We start from the raw sequence: 17,680 nt of genomic DNA, 5'->3' as shown, positions 1-17,680 counted from the left end.
TGACTGGTCTATGTGCCACCTGGGCTCAAGTAATTTATCTTTTATCTTTATAGTAGCAGACTGATCATGTTTTATTATTTTTTGAATAAGTAAATGAACAAACAAAAAAAGTTAGTAATGAAGCCTGTTTAAAGACCTAAGAATTTAGTGTAATAAGTTTTCCATTTAGTGTTATGTAATTTCCAACAAGGTGCAGTTCATATCATTTAGAATCCCCATTTGTTTTTAATTCCAAAAATAATTATTAAGCACCCACTATGTGTCAGGCACTGGGGATACAGAAAAGACTCAAACACATAAGAATCCCAGAACTTGCATCTTATTAGGTGCGATAAGCAGTGGGGTATGGTGTTTGCTCTGAATGAGTTGGAATCCAGAGAATATTTCTGAGAAGAAGGTTTCTTTCTACATGGATGCTGGCACTGAGATGATGCTGGCTTGGACCAAAATGGTGGCAGTTTGAATGGTGAGCAGTAGTTACATTATAGATCTACTGTAAAGGCAGAGCCAACAGGACTGACTGATGAACTGGAAGCAAGGAATGAAAGAAAAAGAATAGTCAGGAATGGATGTTAGTCTGTGCAACTGTGAAATGGAATTTGTGAAGGGCTTGGAAGGGTATGGTTTTGAAAACAGTATGTAGATATATGAAGAGATTCTCTAAAATTAGGTCTTAAATTTTAATATTCTATTTTGTATAACTGAACTTCTCTTGGGCATATTTCTAATGAATAATAAGGGTCACTTTGGCTTCTTAGACAAATTGTTAACACTGAGTAGAAAATTCTGGGACAGTTCAGCCAATGCAGCTCCATGAAGCACTGCCTGTATCAGACACCCTACAAGAGCAACTGCAACTTTTTCTCCCAGACTGTCTCAAGTTCTGTTTTTTAAACAGCTAATACAGTGTAGCTTAGTGCTAGAGGTTACAATTTCTATGATTTCTAAAAACCACTTCAAAGATCACACAATTATTATCATTAGCAATATTAATAATTACACTTTGAATTTTATTAAATAATGACTTGGATATCTCTCAAATGGAGACTTATGAAAGAGGCCAAAATTTTTACCTTGCCCTAGACCATAATCTAGTCCAAGGTCAGAGGAGATGGCCTTGACCTAGGAGTAGAAGACCATGGAGTAAATGTCAGTGACCTAGAATGACTTAATCCATCTAAGACTGAGATAGAACAGTAAGAGATTTGGGCTGTCAGGCAGCTACCTAAACAACCTAAATAATCAGCTACTGTGCTTAATGGCTGTAATTTGGGGGTAAGGCTGGTAATAAGTTTATTTTTTTCATGTGTGGAAGTATATGTCTGCAAAACTTACTGACTTTGGGATTCAAAATATGAGACTGTTTATAAACATAGGATGCAACACTAAGTCTGTATAATGACTAAGTCTCTTGGAGAATAATTTAGTGGTGGTCATGATGAGTTATAACGTGGACATTTGAGTTTTCACTGGGCAGAAACAAACCATTCTCACTCAGTCTGTGAGCTTTTTTTTTCCTTCCAGACTCTAAGTAGTTTACACAATAAACAGTTATTTCCATAGTAGAAATGGCCAAGATGTCTAAGCTCCAAAGTTAACCTGTTATTATGGTTAGATATCAAGGTTGCCATTCTTCCAGATTTTCGCAGCCACACAACTTTTGACCTAGCTGATGGAGATATAAGAGTAAACATAGCTCTTTGACTTCTTAACAAAGGCAAAAATCAACATGCTAAGGTATTTATTTCACTGGCAAGTGTTCCAGCACAAAGAGGCATTACAGTGGATTCACATAATGACAGGACACTACAAATTCCTCTCAAAGGAAAATTCTAAGCAAGAGTTCATCCATAAATTGTCCATGTTCACTTATTTAGGACTTTGATATAAGGTACTCATTTGAAAACTGTATACACTTCATAATCTATCAATGACATCGAAGAATAAAATTAAAACTTTTAGAATCTTAATTCACACACCCAAATCAGAGGTCAAGCCCATGAGAGGAAATCTCATCACAAGCATGTGTGGAAGGGGAGAATTCCCTTTGCACACATATTTTCTTCATAACTGTGATGAGTCAATTTCCTTCTCTTTATTGAAAATTATGCTTTAAACCCACCTCCTTCCATGAAACAAGACAGCTGTAATTCCTCCCAATCCTCACAGCATGGCAAGCATGGCTTTCACTATGGGGTCTGCATTTATATCCTCTGGATATTTCTTGGGCACTGAAGGACTAACTAACAGAAGAGAAGTCATCTACATGTACCCATTCTGCTGCCTAGTGGGTGCTGAGTGGATGCACAGTCAATCCCAAAAAAGAGACCATGTTCCACTGTGACCCTTTTTAACAGTATGACATACAACGTGATTAAAAGGTAAAAGGGCAAGGGCTTAAACTTTCATTTTTTTGTAATCTTAATATTTCAGTGTTAATTTTTTATATATTTGTGTTATTGGAAAAACATAATGCATGAAAAAGGCCTGAAATAATCATAATAGACAAGCATATAAGAATAGGAACAATCTGTTCAAATGTTAAATTTTACAAGTTGAAGAACGTGATATCAAATAAGAACTTCATGAAAAGAATGTCAACATTGTACTCAAATCGTTTCTTTCTGTACTAAAGAATCAAAGATGCAGGAAAATTTTAAACTACTTGTCCCCCCAAAAAATCATCATTTCAAGCTATTTCTTGATGTTCTTATCCTTTAGTCAAATGACTCAAATGAACTGCTCTTGAGTTTCACATGGATTTTAAATAACTCAGTATTCTGAAACAATAACTAATTCATTTCCATCATTCCTTTGTTCAAACCTTTAAACTCTCTTTTCAAAATCAATTTACTAAAATCTAGTTTTCTACCTTAAGTAGACCATTTTGACCAACTGTAAAAAAATTCAAACAAGTGAATTTTAGCTCACAAGCTGTACCAAAATTAAAAAACAAAATAAGTTGTCTCCTACCTATGGTTGTAATAACAGTGCCAGCAAAGAAGAAGGAACTTCCCAAATCCCAGTGACTGATTTGATTGGAGGTGTTTCCTAAAGGTATAATCCCTGCATTTATTGCTGCCACTATTTGCTGCAAGTTTAAAAAGAAATTTATCAGTACACATGAATCACATGGAGGCATCAAACAGCATATATTCCACCCCAGATGACCAATTAGACAAAGAGCATCAATTCTGAGGTTTTCTTTTTCATTTAAAGTATACAATATAGATTAAAACTTTACACTAAAGAATTTAATACATTAAATTATAAGAAAATTATATTTGATATCGAGTGAATGAATCTGCATAAAGCTTATCATATTGTGTTATGATATGCATTCATATCATCATCCAGTACCATATTTAGCAACTTATTTGAATTAACAACTAAATATAGCAATAATTTTTAGTAAGCACCACAGAGTTAAAATATCAGATTGCAAACTACAATTTAAATACTATATAATAGCTTCATCAAAAAAACAAGTATTTCCAAAGTGCTAGTCATTTTGAATGGTAAACATAGGTATCCAAGCCTGGGTTGTGTATAGCAGTAGAGAGTATAATATCAGTAAGGTCCAACAAAACAGGCTAAAATGACAAGGAACAGACAACAGCACTTCATCATCAAGCTTGAGTCAGTTCATTTATATCGAGATTCTTAGAATCTCTACAGATTTTTATAAATTCTATGACAATGAGTATCATCAATGACCTGTAGATGACAGTCAACAATATTCATATAGGAACACTAGAATCTGGATGCTGCTTTGAGTAGTACTGGGAGACAGACAGAAAGATGATATTATAATCCCTTCTCAATCATCAGATGTGAGGGAGGGAAGAGGGAGCTCCAGAAACACAAACATAGAAGAGAATAAGTTAGGAGAAAATGTGTAGTAAAAGAGAGACATATAGATGGTGGCAAAAGACATTTCTGTTGGAAATACAGTTTTTAAATCTTTATCACTTAATTTCCAGATTTTAAAATTGGAAGGACCTTCATTTGATAGGCAAGGAAATTAAAGACCAAGAAAGGTAAAGTGACTTGTTTAAAGTTATATAGTTTATTAGCAAATGGACAAAAACTACACTGTAAAAATGGAGGCACTATCTGAAGTTAATGACATGTAAATGACATGTAAGTTAATGACAGTACCTATCTGAAGTTACTGTCAGATGTAAAATAACAGGTAATCCAGAGCTGAAATGCAATATAAAATCTGTTGTCTGACTCGTCTTAAACTATAAATTGAAACTTCAACAGTTAATTGAATTGTAATGTTTTTATTTACTTTAACAATGATATATATTCATTATCTTAAAAACTCAGGAAAATACAGGAAGGCATAAAGAGGATAATAAAAATTTTTCATAATTCCAGAATTCAGAGACAACCACTGTTAATGTATTAAGGTATCTGCTCCTGGCATTCTGCTACACATTTTACATGGCTGGATTTATGAATTATATGAAATGTATTCTCTATTTTTATTTAATATTATTCTATATGCGGTTTTCCTTGTCATTACCATATTTACTTAATCATTGGCCAATATGTAGACATAAATGCTGTTCTAAAATTTGTCTTATTATAAAAAGTGCTGCTATGAACACATTTGCATATAAATATTTTTTCATTTCTGAATATTTTTGTGGGAGAGATTGCTAGAAATAAATTTGCCACATTGAAGATTATGAATATTTTAAAGCACTTGATGTATAGTAGCAAGTAGCTATCCAAGGTTATTACAATTTATAATTGCCCCCCAGCAATTTACAAATGCTTAGCAATACTATTACCTCTGATATTAATATTTTATCTTTACTAAACTGATAAGAATTGTTTACATTTACGTATCCTTTAGTGAGTGATGTTGAACACTAATGTTTCCTTTATCATATGTTAAATGCACACAAATACACATATATACACATATATGCACAACACACAATGAAGCTGGTTTTGAGTTAACTGATTATTTGACTCTCTACTGTAAATATAATATCAGATAAGGCAGGTCTCCCTGATTATCCTTCTTTGAAAAATGTTTTTTTGCAGTTACTAACCTATTATTCTTGCATAAACTTAGGAATCATTTAGTTAAATTGTATAGAAATTTTCATTTTCACAGGTTTAATATATTTCTGTTGTTTGGATATATGTGAAATCTATAAATTAATTAAGAAAAATGAGCACTATTATAATAGTGAAACTTCCCATCAAAGAACATGGTGTGAATCTCCATTACTGAGTCTCCTTTCATATTCTGAAATAGACCATTTTTTGTTATACTCCACATAGGACTGTAAGGTTATTTTTAGATATTTAACTTTTTTTCCATTTTATATTATAACTGGTTATTGCTGTTGTATACACAAGTATATATTGCCCATTCTTTGAGCCAGCAACTTTCAAATTTTTTTATCTCAGAACCACTTTATGGTCTCAAAAATTACTGTAGACATCAAGGAGCATTGGAATGTGAGTTGTAACTATTGTTATTTATATTTTTGAATTTCTAACTTTCAAAATGTTTTGATTAATTCATGTAAAAATTACAATAAGCCCATTATATGTTAAATTAACATACTTTTATGAAAAATAATTATGTTTCCAAGGCAAAGATTTAGTGAGAAGAGAGGCATTGTTTTAGAATTTTATAAATCTCTTAAATGCCAGGCTTAATAGGAAACAGATTCTAATATATGCTTCTGCAACCAATCTGGAAACACAGTATGGCGAGTCCTCAAAAAATTAAAAACAGAACTACCATACAATCCAGCAACTCCACTTCTTGGTATTTATCCAAAGAACATGAAAAACATTAATTCAAAAAGATACGTACCCCTATGTTCAGTGCTACATTATTTACAATAGCCAAGACATGGAAGCAACCTAAGGATCCATCAACAGATGGATACATATATAATGGAATATTGCTCAGCCATCAAAAAGAATGAAATATTGCCATTTGTAACATGAATGGACCTAAAGGGTATTATGTTAAGTGAAATAAGTCAGACAGAAAAAGACAAAAACCATATGATTTCACTTATATATGAAGTCTAAAAAACAAAACAAACAAAGCAAAACATAAACTCATAGATACAAAGAACAAACTAGTGGCTGTCAGAGGGGAAAGGGAAGGCAGCTGGGTGAAATAAATAAAGGAGATTAAGAGTACAAACTTCCTCATAAAATAAATAAGTCATAGGGATGTGATATATGGCAAAAGGAATATAGTCAATAACACTGTAGTAATTTTGTATGGTACAGAAGGTTACTAGATTTATCATGACGATTATTCTGTAATGTATTTAAATGTTGAATCACTATGTTGTATACCTGAAAATAACATAATACTGTATGCCAACTGTACTTTAATTAAAAAGTATATTTTTATATTTTATAGACATTTCTTCAACACATTCATTTATTCAAAAAAATATTTATCAATTTTTTATGGTGCTAGACAATGGGGAAACAACAGAGAAGTGAAAACATGGATGGTACAGATGAGAAAAGATAAGGCATGTCTTTAGACTCCACCCAATTAAGTAAAATTATTTTATTTAGTAGAAGCAAGCTAATTCCTCCAACAATTGACCTAATATAGCCTCTATAGCCAGCATCATCATTTTAGCCTATTCTTTTGCTTGTCAGTGACGAGGTTCAGCATTACCCAGACATTTGGATAAGTTCCACAAATTATTTAAACCCAAAAGAAGCAAATGTAGACTTAGAGACAGTAATGTCTGGCAATGTGTGGGTTGTAAATAGTTATCACAGAGCTGTGATTATTGCAACAGAGGCTTGAGATGGAACCAGGAATATGTCAAATCACTATGAGAATGAGTCTACCGTGAGGTCCTTTCTGTGGAAGATTCTTGTAAATTTCTATTTTTAAAGAGGATTATTTATTTATTTATTTATCTATCTATCTATTTATTTATTTATTTGGCTGCGTTGGGTCTTTGTTGCTGTATGCAGGTTTTTCTCTAGTTGCAGAGAGCGGGGGCTACTCTTCATTGTGGTGCGCGGGCTTCTCATTGTGGTGGCTTCTCTTGTTGTGGAGCACGGGCTCTAGGCACGCGGGCTTCAGTAGTTGAGGCACGTGGGCTCAGTAGTTGTGGCTCACGGGCTCTAGAGCACAGGCTCAGTAGTTGTGGCACACGGGCTTAGTTGCTCCGCGGCATGTGGGATCTTCCCAGACCAGGGCTCGAACCTGTGTCCCATGCATTGGCAGGCAGATTCTTAACCACTGTGCCAGCAGGGAAGCCCTATTTTATATTTTTGTACTAGGTCCCCTGGTCAACATCCACAGGAAATTGGATGCCCTTGACAAGTGCACTGACATATCTAAGAGTCCCTACAATTTCAACGTCAATTCAGGCCATCAGAGCACTTAATAAATGTCTTCATGAGAACTGTTTCTGTATGTGCCATATTATGTGATTAAAGTAACAATCACTTCATCTGTAATAAAAATGCACTTTTCCACTAACTGCAACTTTTGTGGACAATCAAGTCATGTTCATAATTTATGAATAAGTTGAATTTTTTAGGTTAGGGTAAAGAGAATGTGGGATCCTAGGCATTTAATCCTGGAGTATTGATTAAGGGAGGACTTCCAAATTTAACATACAATAGAAATAGTATAAAATAACCTTGATTGGATTCACACTCAATTTTTGCTTTTCAGTTAACTGACAATCATAAAATGTACATTAAGGAAAGGCAATTGCATACACGATTCTAGTCAAGAATAGGAGTTTAAACTTAAGAAATAGAGCTCTGAGAGGCTTATAGTTCTAGAGAGGATAAAGGATAAATTACTCATAAAAGTAATTATAAAAAATCTTGGTTTCCATGACAATGATGGCTTTAGAATCAAAGTTCACTGAGTTCTAATGTGAATTTGTGTATTCTTGAATTGTAAGAAGTTTCTGTCGCGATGTCATCTGGTGTTTTGGAACTATATCGAGTTTTAACACCGAACAACAATAAGACACACTTATTTGTAATTGTAAGAGACTAGTATAGCCTTGGAACTCAAGACAATCAATGACAATCATTAAAATTTTCCTGTGTGTCCAATGCCTAGGAACAACTTTAGCATGTGTTATAAAGTACTTGACTAGCTATTTTTTCATTGAAGGAAAAGATATTATAAAGTAAGTAACCCCGGGGAAGTCCTGAAGAATATATTATTTTCAGAGTAGGTTATATTGTGGATCTTAAAATACAAGTTCTGATTTCATGGGGTTTTTTCCCTTTGCTCAGATGCTCAGATGTTCATGTTCACCAGAACAATACAGACTGTTCTGAATGCCTTCCATGAATTCCTCCTCTGTTAACATCATAACCAAGATTTCATTAAAATATGCTATCATACCTATAATCCTAAAAGTAGGGTCACATTAATAATTTGAAATTTTTAAGTGATATAAGAATTCTAAACTTCAGGTACAAGGCACTGGCATCTAACAGGGCTACATCAAAGATGTATGTGTAACTGGTTCAATGACAACTTCTTTTAACTGGATATTTAAGATTGATCTCATTTCTTCTCCTCTGAAAAAGGACATTATTTCAAATAAATTGATATAGTAGCTAAATCCAATTATAATTATACTGATATCTGTATAATTATACAGTTCTCAAAGGGGAACAGGTATTCTCTTGCCAAATTTCTGTAAGACACAATTTTATATCTTTTTTGGTCACTATTTCCTTGTGGAAGAACTAATTTCATCCTGAGTGGAGGCTAGCCTTTAGGAAAGAAGTCAAATCACACATTCACAACACTGCATCTGACCATTTCAACCATATAGACAAGACTAATCTTGACGTGAAGAATGCATAATAAGGAAAGCAAAATAATGATGCTCTTATTGCCAAATGACTTTGTGGGAAGATGTTATGTAGGTATCACTGCTATTTATTGTTACACCACAAAAAATCATCATCAACCGTCAATAATATGCAGCAATGTTTGAAGACTGTTGCTAAAGGCTGCAGGGTCCTTATGCATCTTATCCTTAACCTTCTGGCTATGCAGCAATATCATGATTACCTAATGTCAGATGATGTGAACTGCTCTGAAAAGTGCTGCTAATAAAACCAGAGAGTGTCTCAAGATGGCCCTTACTCTTACAGGCTCAGAATTCAAATACAGCACTGGGAGATCCTAGGCAACCTCCATCAGCATATTTGAATCAATGAGTAGTCACATTTGTTTATCCATTTCCTAGGTGCTTTTCAGAAAATCTTTATTAGCCAAACATATTTGTCTTAAATGTTATTTATAGACATCTTTTGCAGAAGAAGCTTCTCTTCTAATGTCAGTGACATATTGTAGTCCTAATCACTGGGGCTGCTTCTTGGGCCATTATACCTATTAAATTAAGTTCAGCCAAGAAGTAGCATTATAGGGCTTCATTGCAAACTTACATACAAAGGCAGCCCATAACATCCTTTGTACCACTGAGAAAAATCCCCAGAAACCAAAACCATCTTCTTCACATTTGTGTCCTTTCTTGGTATTCTGGAGACTAAAGAAGTGCTATAGGCTTCCTTGCATGAGATAATATTTCTGTCAAATACTTCTGTCAGAGTATCAACTGGGACTGTTGACAATCCAACGAGGAAGCAAACAACTTCCTAAAAACCATACCATATTAGCATACTGCCCCACAAAAATATTCCAGTAGTAGCTCTCAGCTAATAATACTGGTTGAACCATGTAAAATTGCCAATATCCAAGCAGTTTTTGGCCTATAAAATATCAATTCCATATTAGCATACAAGAGAATGGTATTTATGTTTTCATTAACAGTGTGTAAAAACATGCTTTCACTGAGTGCAACATTTATTACTGCAGAATTAAAGTTAATATGAGGAGGACCTTCAAGATGGAGGAGGAGTAAGACGTGGAAATCAACTTCCTCCCCACAAATACATCAAAAATACATCTACGTGGGGAACAACTCCTACAGAACACCTACTGAACGCTGGCAGAAGACCTCAGACTTCCCAAAAGGCAAGAAACTCCCCACGTACCTTGGTAGGGCAAAAGAAAAAAGAAAAAATAGGGATGGGACCTGCACCTCTGGGAGGGAGCTGTGAAGGAGGAAAAGTTTCCACACACTAGGAAGCCCCTTCACTGGTAGAGATGGGGGGTGGCGGGGGGGAAGCTTCAGAGCTACGGAGGAGAGCACAGCAACAGGGGTGCAGAGGGCAAAGTGGAGAGATTCCCGCACAGCGGATCGGTGCCAACCAGCACTCACCAGCCTGAGAGGCCTGTCTGCTCACCAGCTGGGGCGGGTCGGGGCTGGGAGCTGAGGCTCAGGCTTCAGAGATCAGAGCCCAGGGAGAGGACTGGGGTTGGCTGGGTGAACACAGCCTGAAGGGGGCTAGTGCACCACAGCTAGCCAGGAGGGAGTCCGGGAAAAAGTTTGGAACTGCCTAAGAGGCAAGAGACCATTGTTTCGGGGTGCATGAAGAGAGGGGATTCAGAGCACCACCTAAATGAGCTCCGGAGACAGGCGCGAGCCGCAGCTATCAGCACAGACACCAGAGATGGGCGTGAGACGCTAAGGCTGCTGCTGCAGCCACCAAGAAGCCTGTGTGCAAGCACAGGTCACTATCCACACCTCCCCTCCCAGGAGCCTGTGCAGCCCACCCCTGCCGGGGTCCCGTGATCCAGGGACAACTTCCCCGGGAGAACACACGGTGCCCCTCAGGTTGTTGCAACATCACGCTGGCCTCTGTGGCCGCAGACTCACCCTGCATTCCGTACCCCTCCCTGCCCCCGGCCTGAGTGAGCCAGAGTCCCCTAATCAGCTGCTCCTTTAAGCCCCTCCTTTCTGGGTGAAGAACAGATGCCAGAGGGCGATCTACGTGCAGAAGCGGGGCCAAATCCAAAGCTGAACCACAGGAGATGTACAAACAAAGAAGAGAAAGAGAAATTTCTCTTTGCAGCCTCAGGAGCAGTGGATTAAATCTCCACAATTAACTTGATGTACCCTGCACCTGTGGAATACCTGAAGAGACAACGAATCATCCCAAAATTGCTGCGGTGGACGTTGGGAGCAACTGTAGACTTGGGGTTTGCTGTATGCAACTGACTAGTTTCGATTTTTAAATTAATTTTAGTATAGTTTTTAGCACTTCTTATCATTGGTGTATTTGCTTATTGGTTTAGTTGCTCTCTTCTTTTTTTTTAATTACTTTAAAATTTTTTTATTTAAATAGTTTTTAAATATTTTAATCACTTTATTATTTAATTTTATTTTATTTATTTATTTTTCTTTCTTTCTTTTTCTCCATTTTGTTCTGAGCCGTGTAGCCACACATTCTTTTCAAGTGCACATGAAACATTCCACAGGAGGGATCACATACAAGGCCACAAAACAAGCCTCGGTATATTTAAGAAAACTGAAATTATATCAAGTATCTTTTCTGACCACAATGCTATGAGACTAGATATTAATCACAGTAAAAAAACTGTAAAAAATACAAACACATGGAGGCTAAACAATACGCTACTAAATAACCAAGAGATCACTGAAGAAATCAAAGAGGAAATCAAAAAATACCTAGAAACAAATGACAGTGAAAACACAATGACCCAAAACCTATGCAATGCAGCAAAAGCAGTTCTAAGAGGGACGTTTATAGCAATACAATCCTACCTCAAGAAACAAGAAACATTGCAAATAAACAACCGAACTTTACACCTCAATCAATTAGACAAAGAAGAACAAAAAAAAACCCCAAAGTTAGCAGAAGAAAAGGAATCATAAAGATCAGATCAGAAATAAGTGAAAAAGAAATGAAGGAAATGATAGCAAAGATCAATAACGCTAAAAGCTGGTTCTATGAGAAGAAAAACAAAATTGATAGACCATTAGCCAGACTCACCAAGAAAAAAAAGGAGAAGACTCAAATCAACAGAATTAGAAATGAAAAAGAAGTAACAACTGACACTGCAGAAATACAAAGGCTCATGAGAGATTACTACAAGCAACTATATGCCAATAAAATGGACAACCTGGAAGAAATGGACAAATTCTTAGAAAAGCACAACCTTCTGAGACTGAACCAGGAAGAAATAGAAAATATAAATTGACCAATCACAAGCACTGAAATTGAGACTGTCATTAAAAATCTTCCAACAAACAAAAGCCCAGGACCAGATGGTTTCACAGGCGAATTCTATCGAACATTTAGAGAAGAGCTAACACCTATCCTTCTCAAACTCTTCCAAAATATAGCAGAGAGAGGAATACTTCCAAACTCATTCTACAAGGCCACCATCACCCTGATACCAAAACCAGACAAAGATGTCACAAGGAAAGAAAACTACAGGCCAATATCACTGATGAACATAGATGCAAAAATCCTCAACAAAATACTAGCAAACAGAATCCAACAGCACATTAAAAGGATCATACACCATGATCAAGTGAGGTTAATCCCAGGAATGCAAGGATTCTTCAATATATGCAAATCAATCAATGTGATTAACAAATTGAAGGATAAACACCATATGATCATCTCAATAGATGCAGAAAAAGCTTTCGACAAAATTCAACACCCATTTATGTTAAAAATCCTCCAGAAAGTAGGCATAGAGGGAACTTACCTCAACATAATAAAGGCCATATATGACAAACCCACAGCCAACATCGTTCTCAATGGTGAAAAAGTGAAACCATTTCCTCCAAGATCAGGAACAAGACAAGGTTGTCCACTCTCACCGCTATTATTCAACATAGTTTTGGAAGTTTTAGCCACAGCAATCAGAGAAGAAAAAGAAATAAAAGGAATACAAATTGGAAAAGAAGAAGTAAAGCTGTCACTGTTTGCAGATGACATGATCCTATACATAGAGAATCCTAAAGATGCCACCAGAAAACTACTAGAGCTAATCAATGAAGTTGGTAAAGTAGCAGGGTACAAAATTAATGCACAGAAATCTCCTGCATTCCTATACACTAATGATGAAAAATCTGAAAGAGAAATTAAGGAAACACTCCCATTTACCACTGCAACAAAAAGAATAAAATACCTAGGCATAAACCTACCTAAGGAGACAAAGGACCTGTATGCAGAAAATTATAAGACACTTATGAAAGAAATTAAAGATGATGCAAACAGATGGAGAGATATACCATGTTCCTGGATTGGAAGAATCAACATTGTGAAAATGACTATACTACCCAAAGCAATCTACAGATTCAGTGCAATACCTATGAAACTACCAATGGCATTTTTCACAGAACTAGAACAAAAATTTTCACAATTTGTATGGAAACACAAAAGACCCCGAATACCAAAGCAATCATGAGAAAGAAAAATGGAGCTGGAGGAATTAGGCTCCCTATTCCTCCAGCTCCCTGACTTCAGACTATACTACAAAGCTACAGTAATCAAGACAGGATGGTACTGGCACAAAAACAGAAATATAGACCAATGGAACAGGATAGAAAGCCCAGAGATAAAGCCACGCACATATGGTCACCTCATCTTTGATAAAGGAGGCAAGAATATACAATGGAGAAAAGACAGCCTCTTCAATAAGTGGCACTTATTGGGAAACTGGACAGCTACATGTAAAAGAATGAAATTAGAACACTCCCTAACACCATACACAAAAAGAAACTCAAAATGTATTAAAGATCTAAATGTGAGGTCAGACACTATAATACTGTGAGAGGAAAACATAGGCAGAACACTCTATGACATAAATCACAGCAAGATCCTTTTTGACCCACCTCCTAGAGAAATGGAAATAAAAACAAAAATAAACAAATGGGACCTAATGAAACTTAAAAGCTTTTGCACAGCAAAGGAAAACATAAACAAGACAAAAAGACCACCCTCAGAATGGTAGAAAATATTTGCAGACGAAGCAACTGACAAAGGATTAATCTCCAAAATATACAAGCAACTCATGCAGCTCAATATCAGAAAAACAAACAACCCAATCCAAAAATGGGCAGAAGATGTAAATAGACATTTCTCCCAAGAAGATATACAGATTGCCAACAAACACATGAAAGGATGCTCAACATCACTAATCATTAGAGAAATGCAAATCAAAACTACAATGAGGTATCGCCTCACACTGGTCAGAACGGCCATCATCAAAAAATCTACAAACAATAAATGCTGGAGAGAGTGTGGAGAAAAGGGAACCCTCTTGCACTGTTGGTGGGAATGTAAATTGATACAGCCACTATGGAGAACAGTATGGAGCTTCCTTAAAAAACTAAAAATAGAACTAACATACGACCCAGCAATCCCACTACTGGGCATATACCCTGAGAAAACCATAATTCAAAAAGAGTCATGTACCACAATGTTCGTTGCAGCACTATTTCCAATAGCCAGGACATGGAAGCAACCTAAGTGTCCATCGACAGATGAATGGATAAAGAAGATGTGGCACATATATACAATGGAATATTACTCAGCCATAAAAAAATGAAATTGAGTTTTTTGTAGTGAGGTAGATGGACCTAGAGTCTGTCATACAGAGTGAAGTAAGTCAGAAAGAGAAAAACAAATGCCATATGCTAACACATATATATGGAATCTAAAAAAAGAAAACAATGGTCCTGAAGAACCTAGGGGCAAGAGAGGAATAAAGACGCATACGTAACGAATGGACTTGAGGACACGGGGAGGGGCAAGGGTAAGCTGGGACGAAGTGAGAGAGTGGCATGGACATATATACACTACCAAATGTAAAACAGATAGCTAGTGGGAAGCAGCCGCATAGCACAGCGAGATCAGCTCAGTGCTTTGTGACCCCCTAGAGGGGTGGGATAGGGAGGGTGGGAGGGAGACGCAAGAGGGAGGGGATATGGGGATATATGTATACGTATAACTGATTCACTTTGCTATACAGCAGAAACTAACACAACATTGTAAAGAGATTATACTCCAATAAAGATGTTAAAGAGAGTAATAAAATTAAAAAAATAAAGTTAATGCCCATAAGCAGGAAACTATTAATAGCAAATTAATCTACTATGGTCTTGCTTACAGTGAAGGATATATATGTTTTAGTTTAAGTAAAACCCTGTATGGTTGAGATCGCTTTTGTGAGAAAACATGGACTAACCACTGCATCCTTATTGGAAATTCAGGTTATGTCCAACATTTGCACGTATCTCAGAAATCAAGGGCTATTATCTACTATTTAAGATGATTACATTTCGTAGAAGTAAATTTGTATATTCATCATTTGATATCCAATATTTCATACATTCTAGCCTCCAGTTTGATAAATGAACTTAGTTTTTCAGAAATTCTATAGTTATACAGAGATGGCATTTTTTTATTTTTTGGTTATTTTTTTTGTCTAGGAAAATTAGAGGCACCTACATAAATCCAAAATAAATCCCCAAATTTTATTCCACAATTAAATGAACTGTAATAAGTATTGACAAAGGTCAGATTTCTAAATCTAACATCAATAATCTTTTCCTTTTTAAAAGATATATTTCTGATTTCATGTGTAGAAAAATGATGGAGCAGTACATTTGCCTATTTTATACAGAACACAGGTGATTACATCATTCTATATTTAGAGTCTGGTAAAGAAGGAATTTTTCAAGGTTTCCGCAGAGTATATCTTTTAAGTCAGAAAGGTAATATGCAGTACATTTTTAATGTTTTGTCTTTGTTGGAAACAATTTGAATGAAAACACATTTCTTATCTTCTTAAATAGGCTTTGAAAGTCCTTAGCGTGTGTTTCCAAATAATGCATGACCTAAGTTTAACCACACATTAATTAGAAACTTCTTATAAAGAAGAGTCCTTTTTGTAAAAAACACAAAAAGCTTAATTCTTATAGCTTAGAAAGGATAGTATTACCTACAGGAAGCAGTTTCCACATATCAGATTTTAGAAAGCACCTCTAAAAGTAAACATCTCGCTTACCTTCCCAAGACTTCCCTTCTATTTAGGGATAATGCCATGGCATGTCAAAACTATTTTTATACAGACTAATGAAGTGTACAGCTTTTTTCTTGCTCTATTGAAAGTGTAAATTTATTTCCTATCAGTAGAAACAGAAGCTTAAAATCCAAAGTCGGAACCAACAGAGAGCTGGAGGTGGATGTTATCACCAGGGCCAGAAGCAAGAGACACACCGCAGGGTATGAGGGTCATCTTCCTTGTTTTATCCACTCTGGAAGCTTTTATTAATCATAAAAGTAATATATATATATATTATTGAACATTTGGAAAAATAAGAATTAAAAAAATCACTCGCAGTTCCTAAAACAGTTTTTACAACATGCATATATTCAATTTTTGGTTTTAATAGTTATCATAATAAATGTGCTTTCAACTATTTTCATCTAACATAAGCATGTCCTAAGGCATTTTGAAGTCATCAATATCTCGCTGAGTAGCTACATGTAAAATAGTTTACATACCACTCCTCTATCATTAAATGAATTTGTATAACAGAATCCAAGATCAAGTGACCATTTACAAGGTGATTATAGAGATGATTTATACATCAGACAAGGATTGAACTGGAAACAGTGAAATTCTGTTATTCTTTGAGGTCTGTATGAAACGACACTGCACTGTAGAAAGGATAAAACATGGTCAAGACCACTGAGTCCTTGCAACTCAGAAGGAGCCAAAAAAAAATACATGTAAAGCAAGCAGACTGAAACCTGCACTCCCCCAGCTGTGCTATTTTCCATGAATTTTCCTAAGTTCCATATTATTACATTGTGTATTAATATTCTATCAGAATGTTAATTTCTATCCATCCCCCTTCCACCTCATCTCAGCATAAGTCGGGGGTGGGGAGAGGTTAAAAAAAGTAAAGGAAACTTTGGAGAGAGAAGGAGATAGAACAAGAAGTCAGAAAGAAACAAAAGGGCAAGTAGAAGAGAAAAAAGATAAAGGCTGTTTAGATAACAAAGAGACAGTTCTGGAAGAATAAGATAGGAACTTAGCGAGTTACAGTCACTCTGTCTAGGAAGTTCTTTTGAAAGAAGTTATCCTTAAAATAGGATTTGAGTAGGTGGAAGAGTGAGATCAAGGAGACATAGCACTAGGCAATATTTTTACACCAGTTTGCCCAGGCACACCACACTAACCAACATTTATTCATGCTCTGTTTTTAAGGCCTGAAGTTCTAAACTGATGAGAAAACAAAATAGCCCAAAACAGAACAAAGGGAGTTTTACAGTGTCACTTACACGCATCCATAGAATTCCCAAATTTGGAGATTCTGTTGGCCTTTTTAATAGAATGTCACTGGTTTCTATTCATTTGATTTTCCAATACACTTAAGTGTATACTTCCATAACAGATACCAGTTTAAACAAAAATATGCTTTATACTAAACAATATAAAATTAATCATAGGGGAAACAGGGAAACCATTCAGGTTTCCACAGAAAGGCAATCTCGTTTTTATTAGAGGTTTTGAAAACAAGTGAATTTTTTTTCCTGCCCTTCCTGAATATATAGTAAAAGATCATGACAAGGATTGAAAATCTTAAGGTCTGTACACACACTCACAACCAACAAAGTAAGCTGTTAACCCAACTTGTATTGAAGGTAAACCAAACTTCCCACACCCCAAATTAGTCACCAATAAAGGCAAAATATCACAATACTAAAACATTCC

General features: G+C 35.7%; 1 protein-coding gene across 6 annotated transcripts in view; it reads right to left on the bottom strand.

Annotated features, from left to right (window-relative positions):
- Positions 1–17,680, bottom strand: part of KCNK2 (potassium two pore domain channel subfamily K member 2) — a 231,375-nt gene that overhangs the window by 99,093 nt on the left and 114,602 nt on the right. For all 6 annotated transcript variants that reach the window (XM_082473253.1, XM_082473255.1, XM_082473252.1 and 3 more), the window contains one exon: positions 2,974–3,091. In XM_082473253.1, coding sequence (XP_082329379.1) covers positions 2,974–3,091 — 118 coding nt within the window. The remainder of the gene's footprint in view (positions 1–2,973; positions 3,092–17,680) is intronic.

This window comes from Balaenoptera physalus (assembly GCF_965194825.1).
Source record: "Balaenoptera physalus genome assembly, chromosome: 1".
Taxonomy (NCBI): Eukaryota; Metazoa; Chordata; class Mammalia; order Artiodactyla; family Balaenopteridae; genus Balaenoptera; species Balaenoptera physalus.
Note: the sequence above shows the minus strand (reverse complement) of the source record. Positions and strands in the feature narration are given on the sequence as shown.